A 27,704-nucleotide genomic window follows, 5' to 3' on the forward strand; every position below is an offset into this window, starting at 1 on the left:
TGGACACAGCAAGTGTTGCCCTTTCTTCATTCTAAAAATCATCAAGCTACATCAATTCTCCCAAGTCCTGAGTCTCTTAAAGACTTCCTCAGGTTTTCTTCCAGGACCTGAAACGCTTCTGAAGACAGAAAGATATTCCCATAACATGAGGCTGCAACCACCATGCTTCACTGTAGGGATGGTGTTTTCAGAACGAAGTGTGTTGTTTGACTTGAGATGTGAAGTGAGGGTTTATCTTATTGCCACTGTCCTGTAAAGGCTGCTTTTTTGAAGCTCCTGGGATGTTGTTGCGTTCTGTGAAAACAAACAACAACATGCTGTAGGTCAAAATCCGCTGCCAATAAGTTGACCGGCCCTACACTGGGTGTGAACTCAGAGCCATCTGTTTGGCAACACGTAACCATGGAAGACTGGAAGACTGTCACTCCTTCAGAGTTGCCATCGACCACTTGGGGAATACTTTGACAGCCACTGTATGTTGAACTTTATTACACCCAAATTCAGACTCTGAGGAAAACCCAGAAATACAAGGAGCATCATCTCAGGTAATAACTCAGTGTTGGCTTCTCATGATAACTATTCTACGGTAAAATATTGAAGAAACAAGAAAACCTCTGATCCACTCCAATGTCCATTCACCCCAGTCATTGAACTTGCATTTCAGTCAGACGATCACCCCACAAATGACGCCAAAAACGCATCGCCAAAAACATGTGACCTCACCTTGTCTGAAAGTGACCTCACCAATCTTCACAATCCCAATCAAAACGAGGTTCCGGTGTGTAGCAGGTCATTTGGAGTGGGAGATGATCTGCTCTCTCTTTTTTAATAAGTTAGGGTCAGTTGTCACTCTTATATTTCCTTCTAAACCCATGATTTGTTTCAAGGTGGGACTTTTTCCCTGGAAGGAGATTTCAGATGCATGACCATGTGATGGGGTGCTTCCTCAAAAACACACCCAGCACACTACTCTCATCTGATTACCAGAGAGGGAGGCACTGCCCAAGCTAACAGTCAATGGAAACCCTCCCTCTTATAACTTTTCAACCCCAGGTACCTTTCTTAAGCAACTACAACATCAATGTCTCCTGACATCTTTTCTACTTTGGTAGCTCCATGGATCATGGTCGCCACAGAACGGCTGCAATACACTTCTGGGTTAACACTTGGCCCCATGAAATTGCCAATTCTTCTGTTGTTTTAGCAGATTCTGCGTTAAGTGACACCACTGTCCCTACTCTGGTAAGCTCACTTTCCTTCAGCTTAATCAGGGACTCATTTGTCATGCTGTCTTCTTCTGTCCTCTACTGCTGCTACTGATTTAATTTCTTCATGTTTATATTACTTATTTTTCTTTCGACATTACTTGTGCATGCGTGTCCAAACATATTTTTATCTTAAGGCAGGTGGAGACGGAATGAGTGCCAATATTAAATTCAACTAACCGAAAGATAAGACACATTACTGAACTTGAGCCTGGTAAATATTCAATGACCTGTGCATCAGGTTGGCCTCTTGCTAAGGTTTATGGCTGATGTTTATGACCTTAAAAGTCTTGGTGTCTTGAGGTACTAAGACTTTGACAGTAAACAATGCAGTTTGAAAGGTCGACAAACCATGGTCAATAAATCACGTTAAACGTTTTAATTGATGCAATATGTCTGACCGCTAGTTGCAGACAAAGTATTTTATGTAATATATTTTACAAAGATTCTGTAGGAGGTATGGTTTAAAATGCATTAAATCATGCTGATTAATATGTTAAATTTCTAAGACAACTTAAACCACACCATTTCAACTACATTTAGTGCAATCTGGACTCACATAATAGTCACATAATAGTCACATAATAGTTCTCACATAATAGTTCAATAAAGTAAACCGTGGTCAAATCCTGTCCTAGTCGGTAAATATTAGGTTTTAGAGGTCTGTTGCTTTCTCTATATGTGTGTTTCAGGCAGATCAAATAAGGCAAAAAAAAAACGTCAAGCTTATCTGTTCAAGAGGATAAACATTTGTCAAACTTTAATTCCTTTAAAGTCCATCATCTCTTAAAATCACATTCACGTCATTAAGTACATTTACAGACACTGAGAATAACAGATGCATTCATTTACAGTCAGTTGCAGTTGATGTGTGCATTGAATTCATAGCTCCATTTATTGTAAACAGCATGTGGACACTTTTAGTCAATGGAGAGAGTTTGGGGAGTAGCAAACCTCACTAGAAGGCAGCAGTTGCAGGAAACAAGTGCCGCTAAAGCAGCAAATGTTTGGTACCGTGTCCACAACCAATGACATTTGATTTGTGTATGATTAGCAACAATGACTATCAGCATAGTCATATTGTGTAGAGTGGAAAGTGTCTAGTGTGTGACGACCCAGTGTTTGTCCCAGACTCTTCTCAGACCCGGGTCACAGCACACAGCTGGTGAGGTAAAGGACTGAGGGTGCCTCCCACAACTGGTGTGAGGTCCAAATCATCCTCTGTTGCTCCTGGAGGAGGAGAGAAACGAAAATGCTGCAAGAGGGAGGTGAAGAACAGGAAGAGCTCCATCCTGGCCAGACTCTCCCCCAGACACACCCTACGACCTGGAAGAGGAAGATGACAACATGAGACACTATATCTGTAACAATACTGTAATGTCTTATGGTTGACAAATGCCAATACTGGTTCAGTATTGATGTCACTAATACTGTCATCCCCTCATCTCTTTTGGAAGATTAGCACCATAGAAGGCTGATTCAGGTAGTCGCTAGATGACATATCAATAAGACTAACAGAAGCTGAACTCACCCGCAGAGAAGGGCATGAAGGCATCTCTCTTGACAAATTGACCTTTCTCATTCAGGAAGTGGGCGGGGTTAAAGGCGTGAGGAGTCTCCCATTCGCTCTCATCCATAAGGACAGATGCCAGCAGGGGAATCACATATGTCCCCTTTTTGATGAAGTATCCCTGGAAGGTGATGTCTCGGCTGGTGGCGTGAAGAACAGCCATGGGAGCAATGTTGGCCACCCTCTGGATCTCATGGATCACTGCATCTGTGTAGGGCAGGTTCTTCCTGTCTTCTACCAAGGGCTGACGACTTCCTATAACCCTGCTTATCTCCTCTTGGACCCGGTCTGTGAAGTAAAGTAAGATGGGGGGAAAAAGTTACTATTCAGTCTGAATGATCTTCAACATGCATCTGATTGTCTTTATATTTGTTGATTTCTCAGTTTTCTATTGCCCAAGTGAACCTATCAGAGGTCTTCAACCCCTTCCTTAGGGACCCAAGCTCTTCCATGCACAGTACTAAATCTGTCACGTAGCCACCACACCTGATTAGACTTGCTAATCATCACACCCTTGATTCGTGAAGCAAGTGTGTCTGTTAAGGGCAACAAGGACAGGGTTGAAGACCAAACCTATAATCTATGGTTTATAAAAAATAAAAAAATTAAACAACCATTACAAACTTCAACTAATTAAGCTACCACTGCTGGGAATCTATAGAAGAAAAAACTAGGCCGTGACCGTGTAAGCGGAGCCGGCCAAGAAGAGCAAATGTCTCTTACTGAGTGAGTGGGTGACTGACTGACTCCCACTTGCTAAATAGCCTAGTGATTAGAGAAGCGGACTTGTGAACTATAGGTCCCTAGTTCGCATCTCCTCGCTGGCTAAGCGGAGTACGCATTATGAATTATTCTGTATAGACGAAAACTTTGCTGGCTGAAACCGTTAGTATCTACATTATAGTAAGCCTGAAATTAAAGAGCTTACGGTTATTTGTGACTGTTTCTGGTGGATTTTCAAAGTATGCATCCGTGCATGCGTTTTGGGTCAGGATAGACAAACACATTTGCTGGCTTAACAACGTAATTACGTAATAGTAAGCCTTAATTGAAACTGTATATGGTTATATTGCGATTGTTTCTGGCATGGAAAAGTTCATCTTCAGTATCGCTAGAAATTGCTCAATTCTTATGATTATTCCTAGGAAGTTAGTAGATACTAGAAAGCCTATTACTGACTAATAAGCTGTTAAAATTGCCAGTGGCAAAAGCAATACAGTTCATAGACGCTATTTGTGGTGGCGGTAAACTTAATAAGAAACGTTAGTCAGTTTTACACAATCCTCAAAGGAGTCTAGCGACTGCTGAAACGTGTAATGCCGTGGCGTAGTGGTTAAAGACAGTGGCTCTCATGTGGAAGACCTAACTTTGAATCTATTGAGAGCAACGATATTCATTAATTATTTCTGGTAGATTCCATGATTCTCTCATAATTTCACTTGATGAAAAAGTTAGTTATCGTCGCCTTTATTGATAATTATTGTGTCATTCACGAATGAAATAAAAAAGTATGTTGTTTTGCCATGAAAGAAAAAAAGATTCTTATGCCATGAAATGAAATAGCTTTGGCAGACTCGCTAGCAATTGCTCAATTCTTATGACTATTCCAGTAAGTTAGTATATAACCCGTAAATATTTATACTGGCTAATACACTGTTAAAACAGCCAGTGACAAACGCCATACATAGACACTATTTGTGGTGGAGGTAAACTTAGTACGAAACGGTTGTCAGTTTAAATGTATCAATGTCATTCACGAATGACATTAACTTTTAAAACAGACTTTGGCAAAAGAGGATTTGTTCAGGATAGACATAAGAGGCTATACTGACACCTAGTAAATGTACATCCCTGTGGTGTAATGGTTAACCACATAGCCTTTCACAAGGGCGATGCAGGTTTGAATCTTGAAACTACAGCACTTTCTATTGCGGTCCGGCTGATCTAGGCTTGCCTGATTTCTTGTTTTATGTAGTTTTAAATTGCCAGATTCACCTACAAGTAACATCAAACCAAATATATACTGGATATTTGGGTGATTAAGATTGTTTACTTTTTCATTATTTTAATTGGCTAGAATTCAAAGGCTGTGGAGGTGGGGAATCTGCCAATATTTACAGCAAGTAGCAGATTGATTGTGTAAATCACCACAAGCATTAAGCCTGCAAAAAGATCCAAAAGTATGTTTGCAAGGTGTGAGTGTTTTTCAATCTTTACCTTGTATTTTGGGGTACTTGGCCATCAGCAGCAGACCCCAACGCATTGTAGTTGCTGTTGTGTCAGTACCAGCAAGAAACAAGTTGAAAACACTTTGTATCAGATTTCTGTCATGGTAATGAGAGGTCATGTGGCCCGATTCCTTACAAACAAAAATAAATAACAGACACTAGTCACGTTCTTGAGAAGATTAATAGTAATAATGTATTTTCAACGCGTGTGAGGTGACCCACCAGTTATTACATCTGAGAAATGTCATGTTTATAATTTGAATACCTCCAAGGTCTGTTTTCGGACCAGGAATGAGTCAATGAAGCATCTACACATCTGAGGGTTGAGAGTCTCCTTCAGCTCTGTCACCAGGTCCTGAATATCCCGCTTGATGTCATAATCATTTTTCGCAACAACACTCTTGGACTTCATCAATGAGCCCAGCCATGGGAACATGTTGTACAACTATTTTCAAAACAATAACAAGCAAAACAAGAATAAACTTCTTTTTTCTTTTTGTAAATTACTTGGACTCATTCAATCCAGTGCACCAATTCTGTACCATACCTGCAATGAACGAGTTCATCCAAGTTGGATTGACTCTCTGACTCGTTCCACTGAGCGTCTGAATCTGGGATCGGAGTATTCAAACCTGCTTCCATAGACAATGCTGCAGATTACGTTGGAGATGGCATAATGTATTGGCTGGGTTGTGTCAAAGGCTTTACCTGTGATAAAAAGCAACACAATCTAAATAGAAACAAATATGTTGGCTTATATTGACAATTTTACGGACATAAAAACGTATAGTTTACCCTTGTGTTCTTCAAACACTTCTATCAGGTAGCGAACTTCCTCAATGATCTTCTCCTCGCTACCCTTTTTGCCCATGCCAAAGTCTCGAAGGTTTGTCAGGGCAAAGCGTCTTAACTCTTTCCATGATTCTCCATTGGCAAATCCAATTCCTGAAAAAATTTATAGTAAAATAATATTATTACAATGTGTTAGTTGAATGATATTCAGAAATCTAAATCTTTATGAATGCCAGACAAACCAAAATGTCTTTTTTTTTCTCCAAAATATGTTGTCTTTAATTTTTCATAAAGCCAAGTGAGAATTTTTTTGTCTGATACCTGGGGCTATTAGTGCATGTTATCTATTTTGAACACAGAGGACTAGAAACTTAGGTTTAGCTTCCGACCACCTATAATACAACAGGAACACCCATATTTGGGCTTGTTCTTCCATATTGGAATGCAGCCTTAGAACAGGGAGTCCATGTATAGTTTGGGCTCAGACATTCCAGATGAAACGTAGCCCTGGAGTGGGAACGGCATTTGGACCAGACACTCATATTGGAATGTGTCCATTAGCAAGGAACTTCAAACAGGTCAAGGCGCCACCTGCCTCCAATGTGAGTTATTCACCTGAATCCAATTACTAATCAGCCACTTTCCCAGTAACACATAATAATCATTACAAGTTAAGCTGATCCTTTGAACAGCCACAACAATGTCCTTCTCCACATTAAGTCAAGGCCTTTGCCAGGAGTGCACTTGGCTGGGTGTAGGGCCTGCCAGCAGACTCAGCAGAATCACTGTTTACTGATCCTACCTAGAGCAGGGTATGAGGCCGGCCTATGGTCGTTAATGTGGGTCTGTAGCTGTCAACTAGTACTGTCTGCGTCAAAACCCTTGTGTTACTCAATTTACTAACACGTTCATTAGATCGTGAAAAACAAAAATGTTTTATTGTCACTAGTGGTCTTTAAAATATAGCACCAAACATGTTCGCTTAAATGTCCATTGTCAAGAACGCAACTTAATAGTATTCAGTACATTACCGTGTCCTTGGTTGAGATCCCTCGGTAGTGGAAAGATGCCCCGTTCTCCAAACTCCTCCGCATGGTTGACCAGTGCTTCCTTGACCGTCCTGTAGCCTGCGAGAACCACCACCTTTCTGGGTCCAAAACTAACTGTGAACACCGAGCCATATTTCTTGGACAAGAAATTATATAAAGGTTCAGATTCATTGAGATAGATAATATCCATTAATTTCAAGAAAGCTGCTATAATCTTTGACAAAGGTTTGATTTTGTTACTTTCCTGGAATGAATGACAATGTACTTATTAAAACATTCAAATGACTGACAGTACTTACAAAACACGCTTTTTACTCAATGGGGTTCTCTGGTCACATGATCAAATAATAAAAATTTGAAGCTTCTGTAAAATATGAAAAACTATGCAAGCATAGTTCGGCCGGGCTGCGAGTAGAAGTGATTGTGGTGAACAAGGGAGGGAGTTTGAAGAGTAGCTATTTACGGGCCAGTGCCAGCTTTGTAGTGAGAAGTCGACAATACACTGTTGCTGTGCTAATCTGAAACCTAGTCTATGGAATCCCATTTGCAAATCAAAAATGTACATTTAACGCATTTAATTAGATACTGATTGCTGTGGCAGATGGCTAGCTAGCTATACAGTAGCGTAACTATAATGAAAACAATGACCGTTAAGTAGGTTCATTTTCATAGTGATTTTGTTTCAGGTGACTATATACACTTGTTCTATTAAAACAGTTGAATTTAAAAATAGACAGAAGTGGATCTGAAACAAAATTACTAATTATCTGTACTGTATACGACTCTAGGAACATGGGTTGTGGGAAGAATACATATACTATTTATACATTAGTCAATCAACATAATATATTTTTGTGTAGTTAAAGTTATTTCCTCACAAAGTTCTATCAAGCAGATTTGTTGGGAGAGAGAAATATGTTTCGTTGCTCTCACTTTAAGCTGCTCTTTTTAATTTTTAAAGTTCTTATTTGTTTTTTGCTTTTTCTTTGTAAAGCACATTGAATTGCTTTGATGAATGAATTGTGCTATATAAATAATATAATAATTGCTTGCTTGCTTCCTGGGTGAGAGAGCAACATGATTCAAGACGAAGGAGTCCAACACTAGTGAATTATAATGCTAGACAGTTTGGTTGCAGTTCGTCCACCTCAACATAACCACAAACTGTTTTACTTTGGGGCTTACTGTAAGCAGCTACTGAAGGTTGTAGCCTGTGATGTATTAGTTTGTCCTCAGCTAATCCTAATTTGTTTTGGGAAAGTCCCTGGGTAGTCAGTCAGTCAGAGACATTCACTCTTCTTGGAAAAAAAACATGTTCCACTTAATTATATTAATTTAATCACTGAATAAAACATAAAAAATGAATGAATAACAAGCCTATGTAATATTTCCATGTCAAACTTCCATGTCATTTTGTTATAAATTGACTTATGGACCTTAGTCTAGTGCTAAATACAAATAGGACTATGTATATACTCAAGATCCCAAAATCTACATTTGGATGATCTCCGAATGGTTCTCCTTGATGATTCTGTTATAGAACGTGCAAATACCGACAAATACCTCAGGAATTTGTTAGATAATCATCTCTCATTTAAAACTCACATTACTGATTTGGTGAAGAAATTGAAGTTCAAAATTGCTTTTTTAAGATAAGCAAATCACATCTGTACATTTCTATCTTAGCACTGAAATGAAGTTACAGTCCACTTTTATGTCAGTGCATATTACATTTACATTTTAGTTATTTAGCAGATGTTCTTATCCAGAGCGGCTTACAATAAGTGCATTCTTCTTAAGGTGTCTGGGGAAAAAAACATCTGACAATCTTAAGAAGTACATTGTGCTTTACCAAAGCCATTAGTTGGCATAGTCAAAGTTAAGTGCTTTTAAAAAAACATTGAATTCGGGTGGTGGGTGTGATAAGACTCATATTACTGTGATGTGCGATGAATATGTATATGCATTCATTAGCGTCAGTATTGAAACCTGATTCAGTCAATCATGCAGCCTTGTGTTTTATTACTGATGCAAACTTTCACATGCATCATTGTCTTTTATTCTTCCGTTGGCTGGAACTCCCTAACTTCCAAAAGAACCAGACATACTGTAGGTTAATTGTATATACAGTGGGGGAGAAAAAGTATTTGATACATTGCCGATTTTGCAGGTTTCCCCACTTACAAAGCATGTAGAAATCTTAAATTTTTATCATAGGTACTCTTCAACTGTGAGTGACGGAATCTAAAACAAAAATCCAGAAAATCACATTGTATGATTTTTAAGTAATTCATTAGCATTTTATTGCATGACATAAGTATTTGATACATGCGCTGGCTTGAGCAAGGTGACCTTGCGTGCGCTGCAGGATTTAGTCCATGACGGCGTAGTGTGTTACTAATGGTTTTCTTTGAGACTGTGGTCCCACCTCTCCTCAGGTCATTGACCAGGTCCTGCCATATAGTTCTGGGCTGATCCCTCACCTTCCTCATGATCATTGATGCCCCACGAGATGAGATCTTGCATGCAGCCCCAGACCGAGGGAGATTGACCGTCATCTTGAACCCTAACCCTAACATCTTGAACTTTTCTAATAATTGCACCAACAGTTGTTGCCTTCTCACCAAGCTGCTTGCCTATTGTCCAGTAGTCCATCCCAGCCTTGTGCAGGTCTACAATTTTATCCCTGATGTCCTTACCCAGCTCTCTGGTCTTGGCCATTGTGGAGAGGTTGGAGCCTGTTTGATTGAGTGTGTGGACAGGTGTCTTTTAAACAGGTAACGAGTTCAAACAGATGCAGTTAATACGGGTAATGAGTGGAGAACAGGAGGGCTTCTTAAATAAAAACTAACAGGTCTGTGAGAGACAGAATTATTACTGGTTGGTAGGTGATCAAATACGTATGTCATGCAATAAAATGCAAATATATTATTTAAAAATCATACAATGTGATTTTCTGGATTTTTGTTTTAGATTCCGTCTCTCACAGTGGAAGTGTACCTATCATAATCAAATTACAGACTTCTACATGCTTTGTAAGTAGGAAAACCTGCTAAATCGGCAGTGTATCAAATACTTGTTCTGCCCACTGTACAGATGTACTGACAAACTAAAATATTTGCTTATTTCACAAATCAACTGGAAAACCTTACTCAGAATTCACTATTTTTTCCCCACCAATGAAAGTATTGTAAAGTAAACTAGATGTTTTGATTAGATTAGATTAATTAGACTTTATTATCACTGAACAAATACAAATACAGTACGACGAAAAGCATTAAATGCAGGTAATTGCCAATTACGCACTTAAAGTTTTTCATTGATGACTGTGATTATTTTTCTTAACTTGTATTTAATTTCTTTGTGTTTGTATGTTTTTTTTACTATCACTAAACACATTATTACCAAAATAAAGAATGGTACAAATATTTTTTTTAAAACAAGGTAATCCTTTGTTCTACTGCAGTGTCCATTCTGCCCAATTCTTAAAGGTCCGTTTTGGTCACATGATCACCCCACTGAAATTGCAATTCTCCTCCAAACACACAACATCTAAAATGTGTGTCCTGCAAATTGATTGTAGAGTGGGCTATGGTTACTCTTTCTGTTTAAATAGTCTAGAATCAGATTACACTTAATTTGTCTTCTAAAGCTATGATTTCTTTGCTTTTCAGCTGGAAGAGTTCACATGGACGATCATGTAACAAGAGGGCACATTTAACTCACCTCACAGAGTGTGTGGTAAAGTCTCTTCAAATCCAGCTGGAACAGGTTACCAAGCAGGGGTAGTGGTCTGGGTCCTGGAGGCTCCTTCCCCTGTGGCTCAGAACTGGAACCAGAGGAGAAGAGGTAGAGGACCAGTAGAAACAGCCCAGCCCCCAGGAGTGTTACCGTGCTGCTGGGAGCCTGGAGGAGAAGACCTTCCATGAGAGACATCCTTGAACATACACCTTACTCTGGGCTGAAAAGAGTGACCTTGATCTGCTTGCTCATGGAGGCTGATTTTATATAGAAGGGACATAAAAGGGGGGGGGGCTAAGGATTCTGAAAACCATGTAACTATATTGCCAGTCCCTAACAGGTTCTTGTAGATGCATGACCATGTAATGGGGTGCTTATGATTCATAAACACTGGGCCCCCAAAATCGCCATTGCTTCTATAAAAAGTGACATAGTGTCCTCACCTCACTATCTTTCAGCTTAATCAGGGATTAATTTGTCATGCTGTTCTCTTCTGTCCTATAATGCTTTTACTGATTAGATTTTTTCATATCATTTTTACTGATTTTTCTTTGGATAATGCTTGGTCAATCATATTTTTCATGCCAGACAGTGTAGATGGGATGAGTGCCAATGTTAACTTCATCGAACTTAATGGGAAAGCATTATTCTTACTATAATTTTAACCATGCAATTATTCAATGGCCATTTGCTGATGTTTATTGTTGATCTTTATATGACCATAATTGTGTCTCTTGAGTTACAATCTCAAATGTTTCTGACAGTTTAAAATGCAGTTAAACGTGTACACTCTTAGAAATAAGGGTCCCCAAAGGGTTCTTCTTGAAGGGTTGATGTTCTTCCCAGAACCATTAGCATTTTTTTTGTGTTCTTCAAGTGTTTCTTTAAGAACCCTTTTCATTCAAAGAATCCTTTTTGGAAAACATTGTTCTTCAAGGATTGTTGAAATCGTGGGTGTTAGAAAATCCTCACCCTCAAATATTAAAATTTGTACCCATGTTTCAACCAGAATCAGAATCAGCAAGCATGTTACCTGGAAGCACAGCAGCACAAAACAACAGGATAACACTAAAGTTCAGAGAAATAAATACATTGATTACAAAGAAGAGCCCCACATAGAGACAACTGCCTCTCTTTTAGAGAAACTAGCAGAAGTGAAAACAAATATTAAAAGCCTTTTTTTCTTTTTTTCTCAAGTTTCAGAGTTTTCATGTACCTGTTATGAAACTGGAGTTTCATTTTACTGGAAAGTATTTAGACATTATTTAAATAGATTAATGTTAACATTTTGATGTTTAATTTTCACCTGATTGTGTACCAGTAGAGGCTGTTAGTTTAGGAGTTGGAGGACAGGCTTATTCAGTCTGTTCAACTGTCACCATTATGTGCCCATACTTCTACTGCTCTCATTGGACCCTACATTACTTTGTGATTTGTAAATGGATTGGTGCTTCATCTGGTGTAGTAAGTGAACCTTGGCATGATGCTGCTAACTGTCTTTTTTCTCTTATGTCACCATTGCTGGAGATGACATGGTTCTACCAGGAACCAAAAAGGGTTCTCCTTTGGGGACATGCCAAAGAACCCAAAATATCTCTAGCTATCCCCTTTATTTCTAAGAGTGTAATACACTTCCATCCCCTTGGCTCTCTCTTCGCTCTCATCCATAAGGACAGATGCCAGCAGGGGAATCACATCTGTCCCCTTTTTGATGAAGTATCCCTGGAAGGTGATGTCTCGGCTGGTGGCGTGAGGAACGGCCATGGGTGCAATGTTGGCCACCCTCTGGATCTCATGGATCACTGCATCTGTGTAGGGCAGGTTTTTCCTGTCTTCTGACACTTCTGACACCTCTTGGACCTGGTCTGTAAAGTTACAAAAGAGGGGGGGACAATGTTCCTACTCAGTTTGAATGATCAGCTGAATGATTTATGGAGGACATGTATAAATAAACAAGCACACAGTACTGATAATAAACACAGGTAAACACAGATTACAGAAAAGACAATTTAACCGTAATACCTCCAAGGTCCACTATCAGACCAGGAATGAGTCAATGAAGCCTCAACACATCTGACTGTGATTAGAATGAGTCAGTTCCAGAAGTATTTGGACAGTGACACCATTTTCATAATTTTGGCCCTGTATGCCACCATAATAGTTTTGCAAGGAAGCGGTCATGATGGACATTAAGTGTAGACTTTCATCTTTCATTTAAGGGAACCGTGTAGGATTTACATTTTTAGGGGCTCAAAAGTAATTGGACAGACTAACATCATCATCATTTCAAAAATGAGTTTAAATACTTTAGGAGTCAGTGACTGCCTGAGTCTAGTACCCATAGACATCAACAGATGCTGGGTTTCTTCACAGGTGAGGTGGTTGGCTTTAACATACTACCTCCACCATGCTTCACAGATGAGGTGTTAGGCATTAACATACTACCTCCACCATGCTTCACAGATGAGGTGGTAGGCTTTAATATAACATTAGCTCCACCATGCTTCACAGAAGAGGTGGTATGTTTCACATCATTAGCAGTTCCCTTCTCCATATTCTTCTCATTCTGGTACAAGTTGATCTTTGTCTCATCTGTCCATGGGATGTTGTTTCAGAACTGTACAGGCTTTTCCATATGTTTTTTTGGCATACGCCAATCTGTTCTTCCTGTTTTTGAGGCTTACCAATTATTTGTATTCTATCTTGTGGTAAACCCTCGGTATTTACTCTGATTAAGTCTTCTCTTGATTAATGATATACACGCCTATCTGCTGAAGAGTGTTCTTGATCTGGCCCACTGTTGTGAAGGGGATTTTGCTGTCATCCCACACAGTTGTTTTCCGTGGTCTTCCAGGCCTATTGGTGTTCCTGAACTCACCAATATGTTCTTTCTTTTTACGAATACACCAAAAACCTGAAATGGCCAAACCTAATAAAACCAATGGCCATGGAACAAATAAGCAGCCAACTGTCCAATTACCTCTGGTCCTTTATAAAGGGGGGAGGGGCACATTCATAAAAGGCTGTAATTCCTACACTGTTTTCCCAATTTGGATGTAAATACCCTGAAATTAAATCTGGAAGTCTACCCTTTGAGCTCATACTCAGTATTTCACTTCAACTCCAACATGCTGTGTTAGACAGCTAAAATAAAAACTTTGTCACTGTTCATATACTTATGGACCTGACTATGTATTTTCTTAGTATATATTACTTGGACTAATTTAGTCCAGTGTGACTCCTCTGTAAACGTTCTCAAAGTAAACATCTTAAGCGTGTTCCAATACCTGAATCGAAACAGAGGCTTCATTCCTCTCCAGGTGTCCTGCTTCATTGGGGGCCTGAACGACCATGCTCCATGACCAATAGTTGACCTTAACAACCACTAGAACGTTCCTGCCAAAACCCTCACACCAGACCTGCTACAACCTCTTCTGCCATGTTCATCCAACAGCGAGAAGGAAAACGTGAATGTTGTTGGTTTTGGTGTCCACACATAACATAGCATGCCTACTTAAGAGACCATTGTCACCGCTGAAAATGCAGTAGACATGAGCACCAATTATCTGACATTATCGTGCCTTCGTTCATTGCGTTGCTTAGTGCTGTGCTCCCCCTTTCTCCAAACTCCTCTGCATGGTTGAGAACGACAACATTTCTGGTTCCAGTGTGAACTGTGAAGACTGAATCAAATATTTTGGGACAGCTGTAGAATAAATTAGACAAAAGGCCTGGTTTACTAAAACAGAACAGACCTTAACATTTCCAAGCCGAACGTCTGCTATAAGCTTTGGAAGGAACCTTTTTTGTGTTAGTCACCTTCCAGGACAGAATGACTGAAAACATAAATGCTGTGAGTGAGAATTACATCAAAGAGGGGCACTTCAAAGAACCAAAGTAACATCTCACCTCACTTAAATTGTGGTAGGGCCTCTTTGAATCCAGCTGGAGCAGACTACCACTCTGTTCCTGGTCAGGGGATGGCTAAAACCGCCCGCAGGAAAGCAGCTCTGAGCAGCAGAGATTGGAGGAAGAAGAACGGGATGATATTTCTAGCCCTGGGTTGTTTCTTCTTCCTCCTCTTTTTCCTGACTGTGAGTGGGGCTGGCTTCGGAGCTGCCTTCCTTCTTCCTTACATAGCCTTTTCTACATCCGTACAGCTAGATTGGTTTAACGATTTTACACAAATATAATTTATTTTAGATTTTTTTACAGAAATCTACAGCTAAGCTATAAAAAAGATTGTTGAGACTCTATTGAGAATGAACATTATACCTTCATTATTACTAAATATTGCATTGCATTGCATCATCTTCCGCTTATCCGGGGCCGGGTCGCGGGGGCAGCAGTCTAAGCAGGGATGCCCAGACTTCCCTCTCCCCAGACACTTCCTCCAGCTCTTCCGGGGGGACACAGAGGCGTTCCCAGGCCAGCCGGGAGACATAGTCCCTCCAGCGTGTCCTAGGTCTTCCCCGGGGTCTCTTCCCGGTGGGACGGGACCGGAACACCTTCCCAGGAAGGCGTTCCGGAGGCATCCGAAACAGATGCCCAAGCCACCTCAGCTGACCCCTCTCGATGTGGAGGAGCAGCGGCTCTACTCTGAGCTCCTCCCGGGTGACCGAGCTTCTCACCCTATCTCTAAGGGATCGCCCAGCCACCCTGCGGAGAAAGCTCATTTCGGCCGCCTGTATCCGGGATCTTGTCCTTTCGGTCATGACCCAAAGCTCATGACCATAGGTGAGAGTAGGAACGTAGATTGACCGGTAAATCGAGAGCTTCGCCTTGCGGCTCAGCTCTTTCTTCACCACGACAGACCGATACATCGACCGCATTACTGCAGAAGCTGCACCGATCCGTCTGTCAATCTCCCGTTCCATCCTTCCCTCACTCGTGAACAGGACCCCTAGATACTTAAACTCCTCCACTTGAGGCAGGCACTCTCCACCAACCTGAAGTGGGCAAGCCACCCTTTTCCGACTGAGAACCATGGCCTCGGATTTGGAGGTACTGATTTTCATCCCCACCGCTTCACACTCGGCTGCAAACCGTCCAAGTGCATGCTGAAGGTCCTGGCTTGAAGGGGCCAACACGACAACATCATCCGCAAAGAGCAGAGACGAAATCGTGTGGTCCCCAAACCTGACACCCTCCGGCCCCTGGCTGCGCCTAGAAATTCTGTCCATAAAAATTACGAACAGAACCGGTGACAAAGGGCAGCCCTGCCGGAGTCCAACATGCACAGGGAACAAGTCTGACTTACTGCCGGCAATGCGGACCAAGCTCCTGCTTCGGTCGTACAGGGACCTGACAGCCCTTAGCAAAGGACCCAGGACCCCATATTCCCGAAGCACCCTCCACAGGATGCCGCGAGGGACACAGTCGAATGCCTTCTCCAAATCCACAAAACACATGTGGACTGGTTGGGCAAACTCCCATGAACCCTCCATCACCCTGTAGAGGGTATAGAGCTGGTCCAGTGTTCCACGGCCTGGACGAAAACCACACTGTTCCTCCTGAATCCGAGGTTCTACTATCGGCCGTATTCTCCTCTCCAGAACCCTGGCATAGACTTTCCCGGGCAGGCTGAGAAGTGTGATCCCCCTATAGTTGGAACACACCCTCCGGTCCCCCTTCTTAAAAAGAGGGACCACCACCCCGGTCTGCCATCCCAGAGGCACTGTCCCCGACTGCCACGCGATGTTGCACAGGCGTGTCAGCCAAGACAGCCCCACAACATCCAGAGACTTGAGGTACTCAGGGCGGATCTCATCCACCCCCGGTGCCTTGCCACCGAGGAGTTTCTTAACCACCTCGGTGACTTCAGCCCGGGTGATGGACGAGTCCACCTCTGAGCCCTCATCCTCTGCTTCCTCAATGGAAGACGTGACGGCGGGATTGAGGAGATCCTCGAAGTACTCCTTCCACCGCCCGACGACATCCCCAGTTGAGGTCAACAGCTGCCCACCTCTACTGTAAGCAGCGTTGGTAGGGCACTGTTTCCCTCTCCTGAGGCGCCGGATGGTTTGCCAGAATCTCTTCGAGGCCAGCCGATAGTCCTTCTCCATGGCCTCACCGAACTCCTCCCAGGCCCGAGTTTTTGCCTCCACAACCACCCGGGCTGCAGTCCGCTTGGCCTGTCGGTACCCGTCAGCTGCCTCTGGAGTCCCACAAGCCAACCAGGCCTGATAGGACTCCTTCTTCAGCTTGACAGCATCCCTTACTTCCGGTGTCCACCACCGGGTTCGGGGATTGCCGCCTCGACAGGCACCGGAGACCTTACGGCCACAGCTCCGAGCGGCCGCTTCAACAATGGCGGTGGAGAACATGGTCCACTCGGACTCAATATCTCCAGCCTCCCTCGGGATCCAGTCAAAGCTCTGCCGGAGGTGGGAGTTAAAGATCTCTCTGACAGGAGACTCGGCCAGACGTTCCCAGCAGACCCTTACAGTACGCTTGGGCCTGCCGAGTCTGTCCAGCTTCCTCCCCCGCCATCGGATCCAACTCACAACCAGGTGGTGATCAGTTGACAGCTCCGCCCCTCTCTTCACCCGAGTGTCCAAGACATACGGCCGCAGGTCAGATGAAACGACAACAAAGTCGATCATCGACCTGCGGCCTAGGGTGTCCTGGTGCCACGTGCACTGATGGACACCCTTATGCTTGAACATGGTGTTCGTTATGGACAAACTGTGACTAGCACAGAAGTCCAATAACTGAACACCGCTCGGGTTCAGATCAGGGGGGCCGTTCCTCCCAATCACGCCCCTCCAGGTGTCACTGTCGTTGCCCACGTGGGCGTTGAAGTCCCCCAGTAGAACGATAGAGTCCCCAGTCGGAGCACTTTCCAGCACCCCTCCCAGAGACTCCAAGAAGGTCGGGTACTCTGCACTGCCGTTCGGCCCGTAGGCACAAACAACAGTGAGAGACCTATCCCCGACCCGTAGGCGCAGGGAAACGACCCTCTCGTTCACCGGGGTAAACTCCAACACATGGCGGCAGAGCTGGGGAGCTATAAGCAAACCCACACCAGCCCGCCGCCTCTCACCATGGGCAACTCCAGAGTGGTGAAGAGTCCATCCTCTCTCAAGGAGTGTGGTTCCAGAGCCCAAGCCGTGCGTAGAGGTGATCCCGACTACCTCTAGTCGGAACCTCTCAACCTCACGCACCATCTCAGGCTCCTTCCCCGCCAGCGAGGTGACATTCCACGTCCCTAGAGCTAGTTTCCGTGTCCGGGGATCGGGTTGTCTAGGCCCCCGCCTTCGACTGCCGCCCGATCCTCTCTGCACCGGCCCCTTATGGTCCCTCCTGTGGGTGGTGAGCCCACGGGAGGGCGGCCCCATGTCGCTCGTTCGGGCTGGGCCCGGCCGGGCCCCATGGGGAAAGGCCCGGCCACCAGGCGCTCGCGAACGAGCCCCAACCCCGGGCCTGGCTCCAGGGTGGGGCCCCGGCTGCGCCATGCCGGGCGACGTCACAGGACACACAATTTTTTCTTCATTAAGGGGTTTTTGAACCGCTCTTAGTCTGACCCGTCGCCTAGGACCTGTTTGCCTTGGGAGACCCTACCAGGGGCATATAGCCCCAGACAACATAGCTCCTAGGGTCACTCGGGTACTCAAACCCCTCCACCACGTTAAGGTGGCAGTTCAAGGAGAGGATTTTACTAAATATGTTTTTAATAATGTTTCATTTGTGTAAAACCTGGATTACAGATCAAATTTCGTTTACGATTTTTAACTGACTTATTGATTATTTTACTACCCAAACCCACCAATTGAAAATAAAGTAATTTAATCCACAAACTATGTTTAACATTTTAATTTCTGCAATAAGTCTGACCAATAGTTGCAGACACATTATTTTATGTAATATATTTTACAAAAAATCTGTAGGAAGGTTTGAAATGCATTACATTTCAATTAAAAATTGTTACATTTCTCAGAAGATAACTGAAACCACACTCTATTGCAACATTTAGTATCATCGGGACGTTACTCACATAATAGTCACATAATAGTCACATAATAGTTCTCACATAGTAGTTCAATAAAGTGAACCATTGTCAAATCCTGTCCTAATCTGTAAATATTACATTGTAGAGTCTGTTGCTTTTGTTGTATATATTTTTTCAGGTAGATGAAAAATAGGCAAACAATTCCTTGCCAGTTCAAGCTTGTCTGTTCAACAGGATAAATATTTGTCCAACTTTAATTCCTGCCGTAAATCTTTCAGAATCACCTTCAAGGTGCTAAGTATATTTCCACTAACCCAAAATAACAGATGCATTAATTTTCAGTCATTTACAGTAGATGTTCACATTTAAGGATTTACAGTTAAGTTTACTGTGAATAGCATGTGCACACTTTAAGAAAAAACAAATGCCAAAACAGCAGCAAATGTTTGGTACTGTGCCCACAGCCAATGGCATTTTATTTGTGTATGATTAGCAACATCGACTATCTGCAGTCCTATTGTCTAGAGTGGAGAGTCTAATGTGTGATGACCCAGTGTTTGTCTCAGACTCTCATCTCAGACTCGACTCACAGCACACAGCTGGTGTGGTAAAGGACTGAGGGTGCCTCCCACAGCTGGCGTGAGTTTCAGATCATCCTCTGTGACCCCGGGAGGAGGAGAGAAACGAAAATGCTGCAAGAGGGAGGTGAAGAACAGGAAGAGCTCCATCCTGGCCAGACTCTCCCCCAGACACACCCTACGACCTGGAAGAGGAAGATGACAACATGAGACACTATATCTGTAACAATACTGTAATGTCTTATGGTTGACAAATGCCAATACTGGTTCAGTATTGATGTCACTAATACTGTCATCCCCTCATCTCTTTTGGAAGATTAGCACCATAGAAGGCTGATTCAGGTAGTCGCTAGATGACATATCAATAAGACTAACAGAAGCTGAACTCACCCGCAGAGAAGGGCATGAAGGCATCTCTCTTGACAAATTGACCTTTCTCATTCAGGAAGTGGGCGGGGTTAAAGGCGTGAGGAGTCTCCCATTCGCTCTCATCCATAAGGACAGAAGCCAGCAGGGGAATCACAAATGTCCCTTTTTTGATGAAGTATCCCTGGAAGGTGATGTCTTGGCTGGTAGCGTGAAGAACAGCCATGGGAGCAATGTTGGCCACCCTCTGGGTCTCATGGATCACTGCATCAGTGTAGGGCAGGTTCTTCCTGTCTTCTGCCAAGGGCTGACGACTTCCTATAACCCTGCTTATCTCGTCTTGGACCCGGTCTGTGAAGTAAAATAAGATGGGTGGACAAAGTTACTATTCAGTCTGAATGATCTTCAACATGCATCTGATTTTTATTTATATTTGTTGATTTCTCAGACTGTATGTGTTCTATTGTCCAAGTGTGTTGTCCAAGAGGACTTCAACCCCATCCTCAGGGACCCAAATCTGTCGCAGAGTTAGCACACCTGATTAGACCTGTCAGCTAATCATCACACCCTCTACTAGTGAATCAAGTGTGCCTTTTAAGGGCTACAACACAATCGTGAAATGGCTGGGGCTCCCTGAGGACAGCGTTGAAGACCTAGTCTATTATAATATTGTGGAATTCACAAATAAGTAATATAAAAGCAAATACAAATACTTTTTTAGGTGACAAAGATAGTTTTCTTTTTTAGTCTTTTAATTGTTTATAATAAGTAAATGTACAGTTGAGGTGGGAAATCTGTCATTATTTACAGCAAGTAACTTATTGATAGTATTAATCAACACAATCAGTCAGTCTATACAAAGTGTGTTTGTCATGTGAGAGTATTTATCAACCCTGACCTTGTACACTGGGGTACTTGGCCATCAGCATCAGACCCCAACGCATTGTAGTCGCTGTTGTGTCGGTACCAGCAGCAAACAAGTTGAAAACACTTCGTATCAGATTTCCGTCATGGTAATGAGAGTTCATGTGGCCTGATTTCTTACATACAAAAATAGATAACAGACACTAGTCACATTCTTGTGAAGAAGAATGTGGGTGTGTGAGGAGACCCACCAATTATTACATCTGAGAAATGTCATTTTAATAATTACCTCCAAGGTCTGTTTTCGGACCAGGAATGAGTCAATGAAGCATCTACACATCTGAGGGTTGAGAGTCTTCTTCAGCTCCGTCACCAGGTCATGAATATCCCGCTTGATGTCATAATCATTTTTCGCAACAACACTCTTGGACTTCATCAATGAGCCCAGCCATGGGAACATGTTGTACAACTATTTTCAAAACAATAACAAGCAAAACAAGAATAAACTTCTTTTTTCTTTTTGTAAATTACTTGGACTCATTTAATCCAGTGCACCAATTCTGTACCATACCTGCAATGAACGAGTTCCTCCAAGTTGGATTGACTCTCTGACTCGTTCCACTGAGCGTCTGAATCTGGGATCAGAGTATTCAAACCTGCTGCCATAGACAATGCTGCAGATGATGTTGGAGATGGCATAATGCATTGACTCGGTTGTGTCAAAGGCTTTACCTGTGATAAAAAGCCACACAACCTAAATTGAACAAGAAACCAGGCAAGCGTAGTTCATCCGGTCCACAATAAAAAGTGTTGCCATCTTAAAATTCAAACTCATGTGAAAGGCTGTGCTGGTCAATCCTACACCACAGAGCTGCACATCTGCTGGGTGTCAGTCCTGATGTCTCTTATGTCTATCCTGAACAAATGCACTTTTCCCAATGGCCGTTTTAATAGTTAATTGGCCATTTGTGAATGACGTTGATATATTTAAACTGATTAACGTTTCTTACTAAGTTTACCTCCATCACAAATAGTGTCTATGTATGGTGTTTGCCACTGGCCGTTTTAACAGCATATTAGCCAGTAATAAGCTTTACCTGTATCTACTAACTTACTGGAATAGTCATAAAAATTTAGCAATTGCTTGCGAGTCTGCCAAAGCTATTTCATTTCATGGCATAAGATAGTATTTCCTTTTTCATGGCAAAACAACATACTTTTTTCTTTCATTTCGTGAATGACATGTATATAATAATTATCAATAAAGGCGACGATAACTAAGTTTTTCATCAAGTGAAAAGACGAGAGGATCGTGGAATCTACCAGAAATAATTAAGAAATGTCATTGCTCTCAATAGATTCGAAGTTAGGTCGTTCACATGAGAGGCACTGTCTTTAACCACTACGCCACGGCATTACACGTTTCAGCAGTCGCTAGACTCCATTGAGGATTGTGTTAAACTGACTAACGTTTCTTATTAAGTTTACCACAAGGTGCAAACCATCCAAAAGCCTCAAGAATAGAAAGGCCATATTAGACTTTGCAAAAAAACATCTGAAAAAAGCCAGCCCAGGTCTGAAACAGCATTCTTTGGATAGATACTATGATCAACCTGTATCAGAATGATAGGAAGAAAAAAGTATGTCTTGGAACGGCTCATGATCCAAAGCATACCACATCATCTGTAAATCACAGTGGAGGCAGTGGGATGGCATGGGCATGCATAAGGCAAAAAGACCCACGAACAAACAACAACTGAAGACAGCTGCAGTAAAGACCTGGCAAAGCATCACGAAGGAGGAAACCCACATTTGGTGATGTCTATGCGTTCCAAAGGATTCTCGACAAAGTATTAAAAAATAACATTTAATTTATGATTGTGTTAATTTGTCCAATTATATTTGAGCTCCTGAAATAATGTGACTGTGTATGAAAATGGTTGCAATTCCTAAATGTTTTATACAATATTTTGGTTCAAACTCAAGCTGAACTAAAGCTGAATGTATTCACTTCAATTGCATTGTGGTTGTTTCATTTCAAATCTATTGTAGTGGCATACAGAGCCAAAATTATGAATACTGTGTCAGTGTCCAAATATTTCCAGACCTAACTGTAATTTGATCATGTTAATAATATAATCAATTTAAATGTTTACCTTTGTTTTCTTCAAAAACATCTATCAGGTATCGAATTTCTTCAATTATCTTCTCCTCACTCCCTTTTTTGCCCATGCCAAAGTCTCTAAGGTTTGTCAACGCAAAGCGTCTCATCTCTTTCCAAGAATCTCCATTGGCAAAAACAATACCTAAAACAAATTATAGCAAAATACATTATTTTGGTGTGTTAGTTAAGTAAAGTACAGAAATCTAATATTTTTTTAGAATGCCAGACCAACAAAAATAAGGTAGTAGTAGGCAGTCCATTACCATGTCCTTTGCTGAGTTCCTTGGGTAGTGGAAAGGCGCCCCGTTCTCCAAACTCCTCTGCATGGTTGACCAGTGCTTCCTTGACCGTCTTGTATCCTGCAAGAACCACCACCTTTCTGGGCCCAATGTGAACCGTAAATACGGAACCATATTCCTTGGACATCTGAAAACAAGAAATGAGACATGATAGATTACAAATGAGTTAAGATAGATAATATCCTTTTCAATTTCAATCAAAGAAGCTGCTATAATGTTTGACAAAATGTGGTGTTAGTTATCTTCCTAGAATGAATGATTGACAATATACTTCTTCTTATTATTACATTCAAAGGTGCTTAAGTACTTACACAAAACATGCTGTTTTACTTAAACATCATGTGACCAGCGCTCTGGTCACATGATCACCTTCTTGAAATTACAAAGCTTCTGAAGACAACATGTATCGCTTCAAAACACTAATTTAATTACTGAGGAGAACACTAAATATTAATGAGTATATCTCTATGTCAACCTTCTACTGTATATCACTTTGTTTAAATTGACCTAAGGACCTTATAGTCTGGTGCTAAATGCAAGTATGACTAAGTATCTTTCAAGATCCCAAAATCTACAGTTGAATGATCTCCCAATGACTCTCCGAGACGATTCTGTTATAGAACGTGGACTTAATACGTCAGGAATTGGTTAGATGATCAACTCTCTTTTAAAACCCAATACTGAGTAGTTGAAGACCAAAATTGTATTTTTGTATGACAATATAATATCTGTACACTTCAATTGCAGCATTGAAATGAAAATAGGCCACATTAATGTCAGTGCTAATAACGGTGATGTGCTATGTCCATGTATAAGCATTCATTAATGTCAGTGCTAATAACGGTGATGTGCTATGTCCATGTATACGCATTCATTAATGTCAGTGCTAATAACGGTGATGTGCTATGTCCATGTATACGCATTCATTAGTGTCAGTGCTAATAACGGTGATGTGCTATGTCCATGTATACGCATTCATTAATGTCAGTGCTAATAACGGTGATGTGCTATGTCCATGTATACGCATTCATTAGTGTCAGTGTTGAAACCTGACCAGTCTATCATGCAGCCTTGGGTTTTATTATTGGGGCAAACGTTCTCCCGTATCATTGTCTTTAATACATTTCAGTTGGTTGGGACTCCCTAATTTCCAAATGAGGCAGACGTAAGTTATTTGTAAACATGTCTATATTGTAGAAACTAAAATATTTTCTTACTTCACAGATAAACTGGAAAACTTTGCTCAGAATTGACTGTTATGCTCCCACTTAGGACACTAGCTGTTTTGATAAGGAAAAGGCACTTTAAATATTAGCTAGATTATATTTTTAATTGTTCACTGTGATTGCTTTTTAACGTGTCTTTCATTTCTATGTGCTTGTATGTTGTTGTTATTTTTTCAAAAAAGTTGGGAAAAAAACTGATTGCAATAATGTACAAATCATTTATCTCTGTTTTTATTGAAAATAGTACACAAATCAAATGTTGAAACTGATGAATGCTATTGTTTTTGGAAATATACATGCAAGCAATACGTTTCAGAGAAGTTTGGACAGGTGGCATGTTTACCACTGTATTGCACCCCCTCTTCTTTTAACAATACTTACTTTTCCACTTTGCCTCAGTCCATTTTAAATGAGCTTGGGCTCAGAGGAGGCGGCGGCAGTTCTGGATCTTGTTTTAACATGGTTTCTTCTTTGCATGGTAGAGTTTGCATGGTAGAGTTTAGAGTGGTAGAGTTTAGAGTTTTAACTTGCATTTGTGGATGCAGCGGCGTACTCTGTTTACAGAAAATGGTTTCGGAAGTGTTCCTGAGCCCATGCAGTGATTTCCACTACAGAATCGTGAATTAAATGCAGTGCCATTTAAAGGCCTGAAAAAACATGGCAATCCAGTATTGGTTTTCAGCCTTGTCCCTTTCATACAGAGATTTCTCTGGATTACCGAAATCTTTTAATGATATTATGTACCGTAGGTGATGAGATCCCCAAAGGTTTTGCAATTTTACATTGAGAAACTTCATTCGTAAATGTTTTGCCCACGCAGTCTTTTCAGAGTGGTGAACCCCTTCCCATCCTCACTTCTGACAGCCATATTCTCTCTGGAATTATCTATTAATATTCAATCATTTTACTGACCCGTTGCCAATTGACCTAATTAGTTGTCTGATATTCCATCAGGTTTGTTTTTTTAGCATTACACATCTTTTCCAGTCTTTTGTCGCCTCTGTACCAACCTTTTTGAAAGATGTTGCTGGCATCAAATTCAGATTTATCATATCTTTTTCAAGAAACTATAACATTTCTCAGTTTCAACATTTAATATGATGTCTTTGTAGTATTTCTATAAAATATAGGGTTTAAATGATTTGCACATAGTTGCATTCTGTTTATATTAGCATTTTACGCAGAGGAACCTTTTGTAAACAGGGTTACATTTTATAAATAATCAATCAATCAATCAAATGTATTTATAAAGCCCTTTTTACAACAGCAGTTGTCACAAAGTGCCTTACAGAGACACCCGGCCTTAAACCCCAAGGAGCAAACAACAGTAGTGTTGGATTTCAGTGGCTAGGAAAAACTCCCTAATATTTTTTATTGTTCACTGTGATTGCTTTTCTTAATTTGTATTTCATTACTTTATGTTTGTATGTTTTTATTCCACGACAACACATAGTATTACCAAAATAAAGAATGGTAAATAAGAAAAAGAAAAAAAACTTTGTTCTACTGCAAGATCCATTCCCCCCAGTCATACATTTTGGTCATATGATCACCCCACTAAACAAACAAAGCTTCTCCACACAAACAACACCTTGTTTAATAGTGTCTGCACCCTGTATCAGACATATCAACACCAATCACAATCAATTCAACCAATCAAAGTGACATTCATGTGTTCTGCAGATTGATTGGGGAGCATGCCACGGTCACTCTTTCTCTTTAAATAGACTAGAACCAAATGTTACTCTTATATTATCTTCATAAGCTATGATTTGTTTGCAAAGTGGGACTTTTCAGCTGGATGAAGATTTCAGACGATCATGTAACTAGAGGGCACATGTTATCACATCTCACCTTACATAGTGTGTGATACAGCCTCTTCAAATCCAGCTGGAACAGGTTACCAAGCAGGGGTAGTGGTCTGGGTCCTGGAGGCTCCTTCCCCTGTGGCTCAGAACTGGAACCAGAGGAGAAGAGGTAGAGGACCAGTAGAAACAGCCCAGCCCCCAGGAGTGTTACCGTGCTGCTGGGAGCCTGGAGGAGAAGACCTTCCATGAGAGACATCTTTGAACATACACCTTACTCTGGGCTGAAAAGAGAGACCTTAATCTGCTTGCTCATGGAGGCTGATTTTATATAGAAGGGACAGCCATAAAAGAGGAGGGGCTAAGGAATCTGAAAACCATGTAATTATACTGCCAGTCCCTAAAGGATTCTTGTAGATCATTTACAAAAAACATTCTAAACATACTAAAATCAAGGTCACTTCAACTGTTATGACAGATGTTTAAAAAATATTCACCATCCTTTCCCACATTTTATTGTGTCACAATGTGACACCCCTTACATCATTATTTCACAGAGGCACCTTTGGCAGCACTACAGCCATGAGTTTATTATAAGTCTCTATCAGCTATGCACATCTGGACACAGCAATTTTTGTCTATTCTTCATTATAAAATTTCTTAAGCTAATGTCAATTTCTTAAGTGGACAGAAATATTCCAGAAATAGTACTTGTATTCTCAATTGGATTGAAGTTCAGGCTTTGACTGGGAAACTCCATTGGCCGGGCAGGAAGATCTCCCAAGCCTCAGGTTTCTTTAAGACTTCCTCAGGTTTTCTTCCAGGATTGATCTGTACATTGCTGCATCCTTTATGCCCTCTATCTTCACAAGCATTTGATGGTGAACCCCTCTCCATAATAACCATCCAGTCCTAGGTGCCTCTCTACAGCAGCTACAACAAAATGTCTCTTGTCTTACTTTCCACTTCAGCATAGATGATAGCTCCACAGAAGGACACCAATGTTTTTAAGGTCCTACTTAAGATTCATTAACACTAGGCCCCCAAAATTGCCAATGCTTCTGTTGACAGCTTCTGGAATTAGTGACAGCACTGCCCTTACTCTGGTAACCTCACTCTCTTTCAGCTTAATCAGGGACTCCTTTGTCATGTTTTCCTCTTCTGTCCTCCACTGCTTCTGCTAATTTGATTTATTTGTGTCATTATTGCAAAACTATTTTTAATGTAGGGCAGGTGTAGACAGGATGAGTGCCAGTATTAAATTCAACTATCCGAAAGATAAGACACTATTGTTACTGAACTTGAGCCTGGTAAATATTCAACGACCTGTGATTCAGGTTGGCCTCTCGCTGATGTTTATGACTGGTGTTTATGACCTTAATTGTCTCGGTGTCTTGAGTTACTAGATCAAATGTTTCTGACAGTTTACAAAGCGGTTCAAAAGTGTAGTATGTTACCTACACTTGCATCCCCTGAACTCTCTTTGGGCTATCAAGCACATCTGACTGAGATCCTTTCTGGATGACAGAATCAACTGAACAATCCAACCGCAGTTGAAACTCCAGAGAAGGACATGTAGGCATCTCTCTTGACAAATGTACCTTTCTCATTCAGAAGGTGGGCCCAGACTGCAGGAGTGTTATGTTGTTGCTGGGAGCATGGGAAAGAAGTTCCTCCAAAAGTTAGCACTCGCACCTTATGCTGGAGTGAAATAAGAGAGCGCATGTGTGTGTGAATGAGAAATTCCTACCCATTGATTAGCATACTCACAAAGTTTTGTTCATGACAGTCTTTAAAGACAGACTA

General features: G+C 41.5%; 2 protein-coding genes across 2 annotated transcripts; both read right to left on the bottom strand.

Annotated features, from left to right (window-relative positions):
- Positions 1-1,865: 1,865 nt before the first annotated feature.
- Positions 1,866-10,881, bottom strand: LOC105023868 (cytochrome P450 2K1). Its single transcript, XM_034295909.1, is given in 8 exon segments — positions 1,866-2,591; positions 2,797-3,123; positions 5,053-5,194; positions 5,329-5,508; positions 5,611-5,771; positions 5,859-6,008; positions 6,887-7,049; positions 10,631-10,881. Coding segments are annotated over 8 exon segments (1,521 nt in total). The 5' UTR covers positions 10,841-10,881; the 3' UTR covers positions 1,866-2,403.
- A 7,923-nt stretch (positions 10,882-18,804) lies between these two features.
- Positions 18,805-26,184, bottom strand: LOC105023867 (cytochrome P450 2K1-like). Its single transcript, XM_010893377.5, has 8 exons — positions 25,948-26,184; positions 22,832-22,994; positions 22,561-22,710; positions 20,976-21,136; positions 20,694-20,873; positions 20,439-20,580; positions 19,565-19,891; positions 18,805-19,359 (listed from the first exon to the last, which is right to left on the bottom strand). Exons 1-8 carry the CDS (start codon positions 26,155-26,157, stop codon positions 19,172-19,174), a joined length of 1,521 nt encoding a protein of 506 aa, XP_010891679.4. The 5' UTR covers positions 26,158-26,184; the 3' UTR covers positions 18,805-19,171.
- Between the last annotated feature and the right edge of the window lie 1,520 nt (positions 26,185-27,704).

This window comes from Esox lucius, chromosome 12, assembly GCF_011004845.1.
Source record: "Esox lucius isolate fEsoLuc1 chromosome 12, fEsoLuc1.pri, whole genome shotgun sequence".
Taxonomy (NCBI): Eukaryota; Metazoa; Chordata; class Actinopteri; order Esociformes; family Esocidae; genus Esox; species Esox lucius.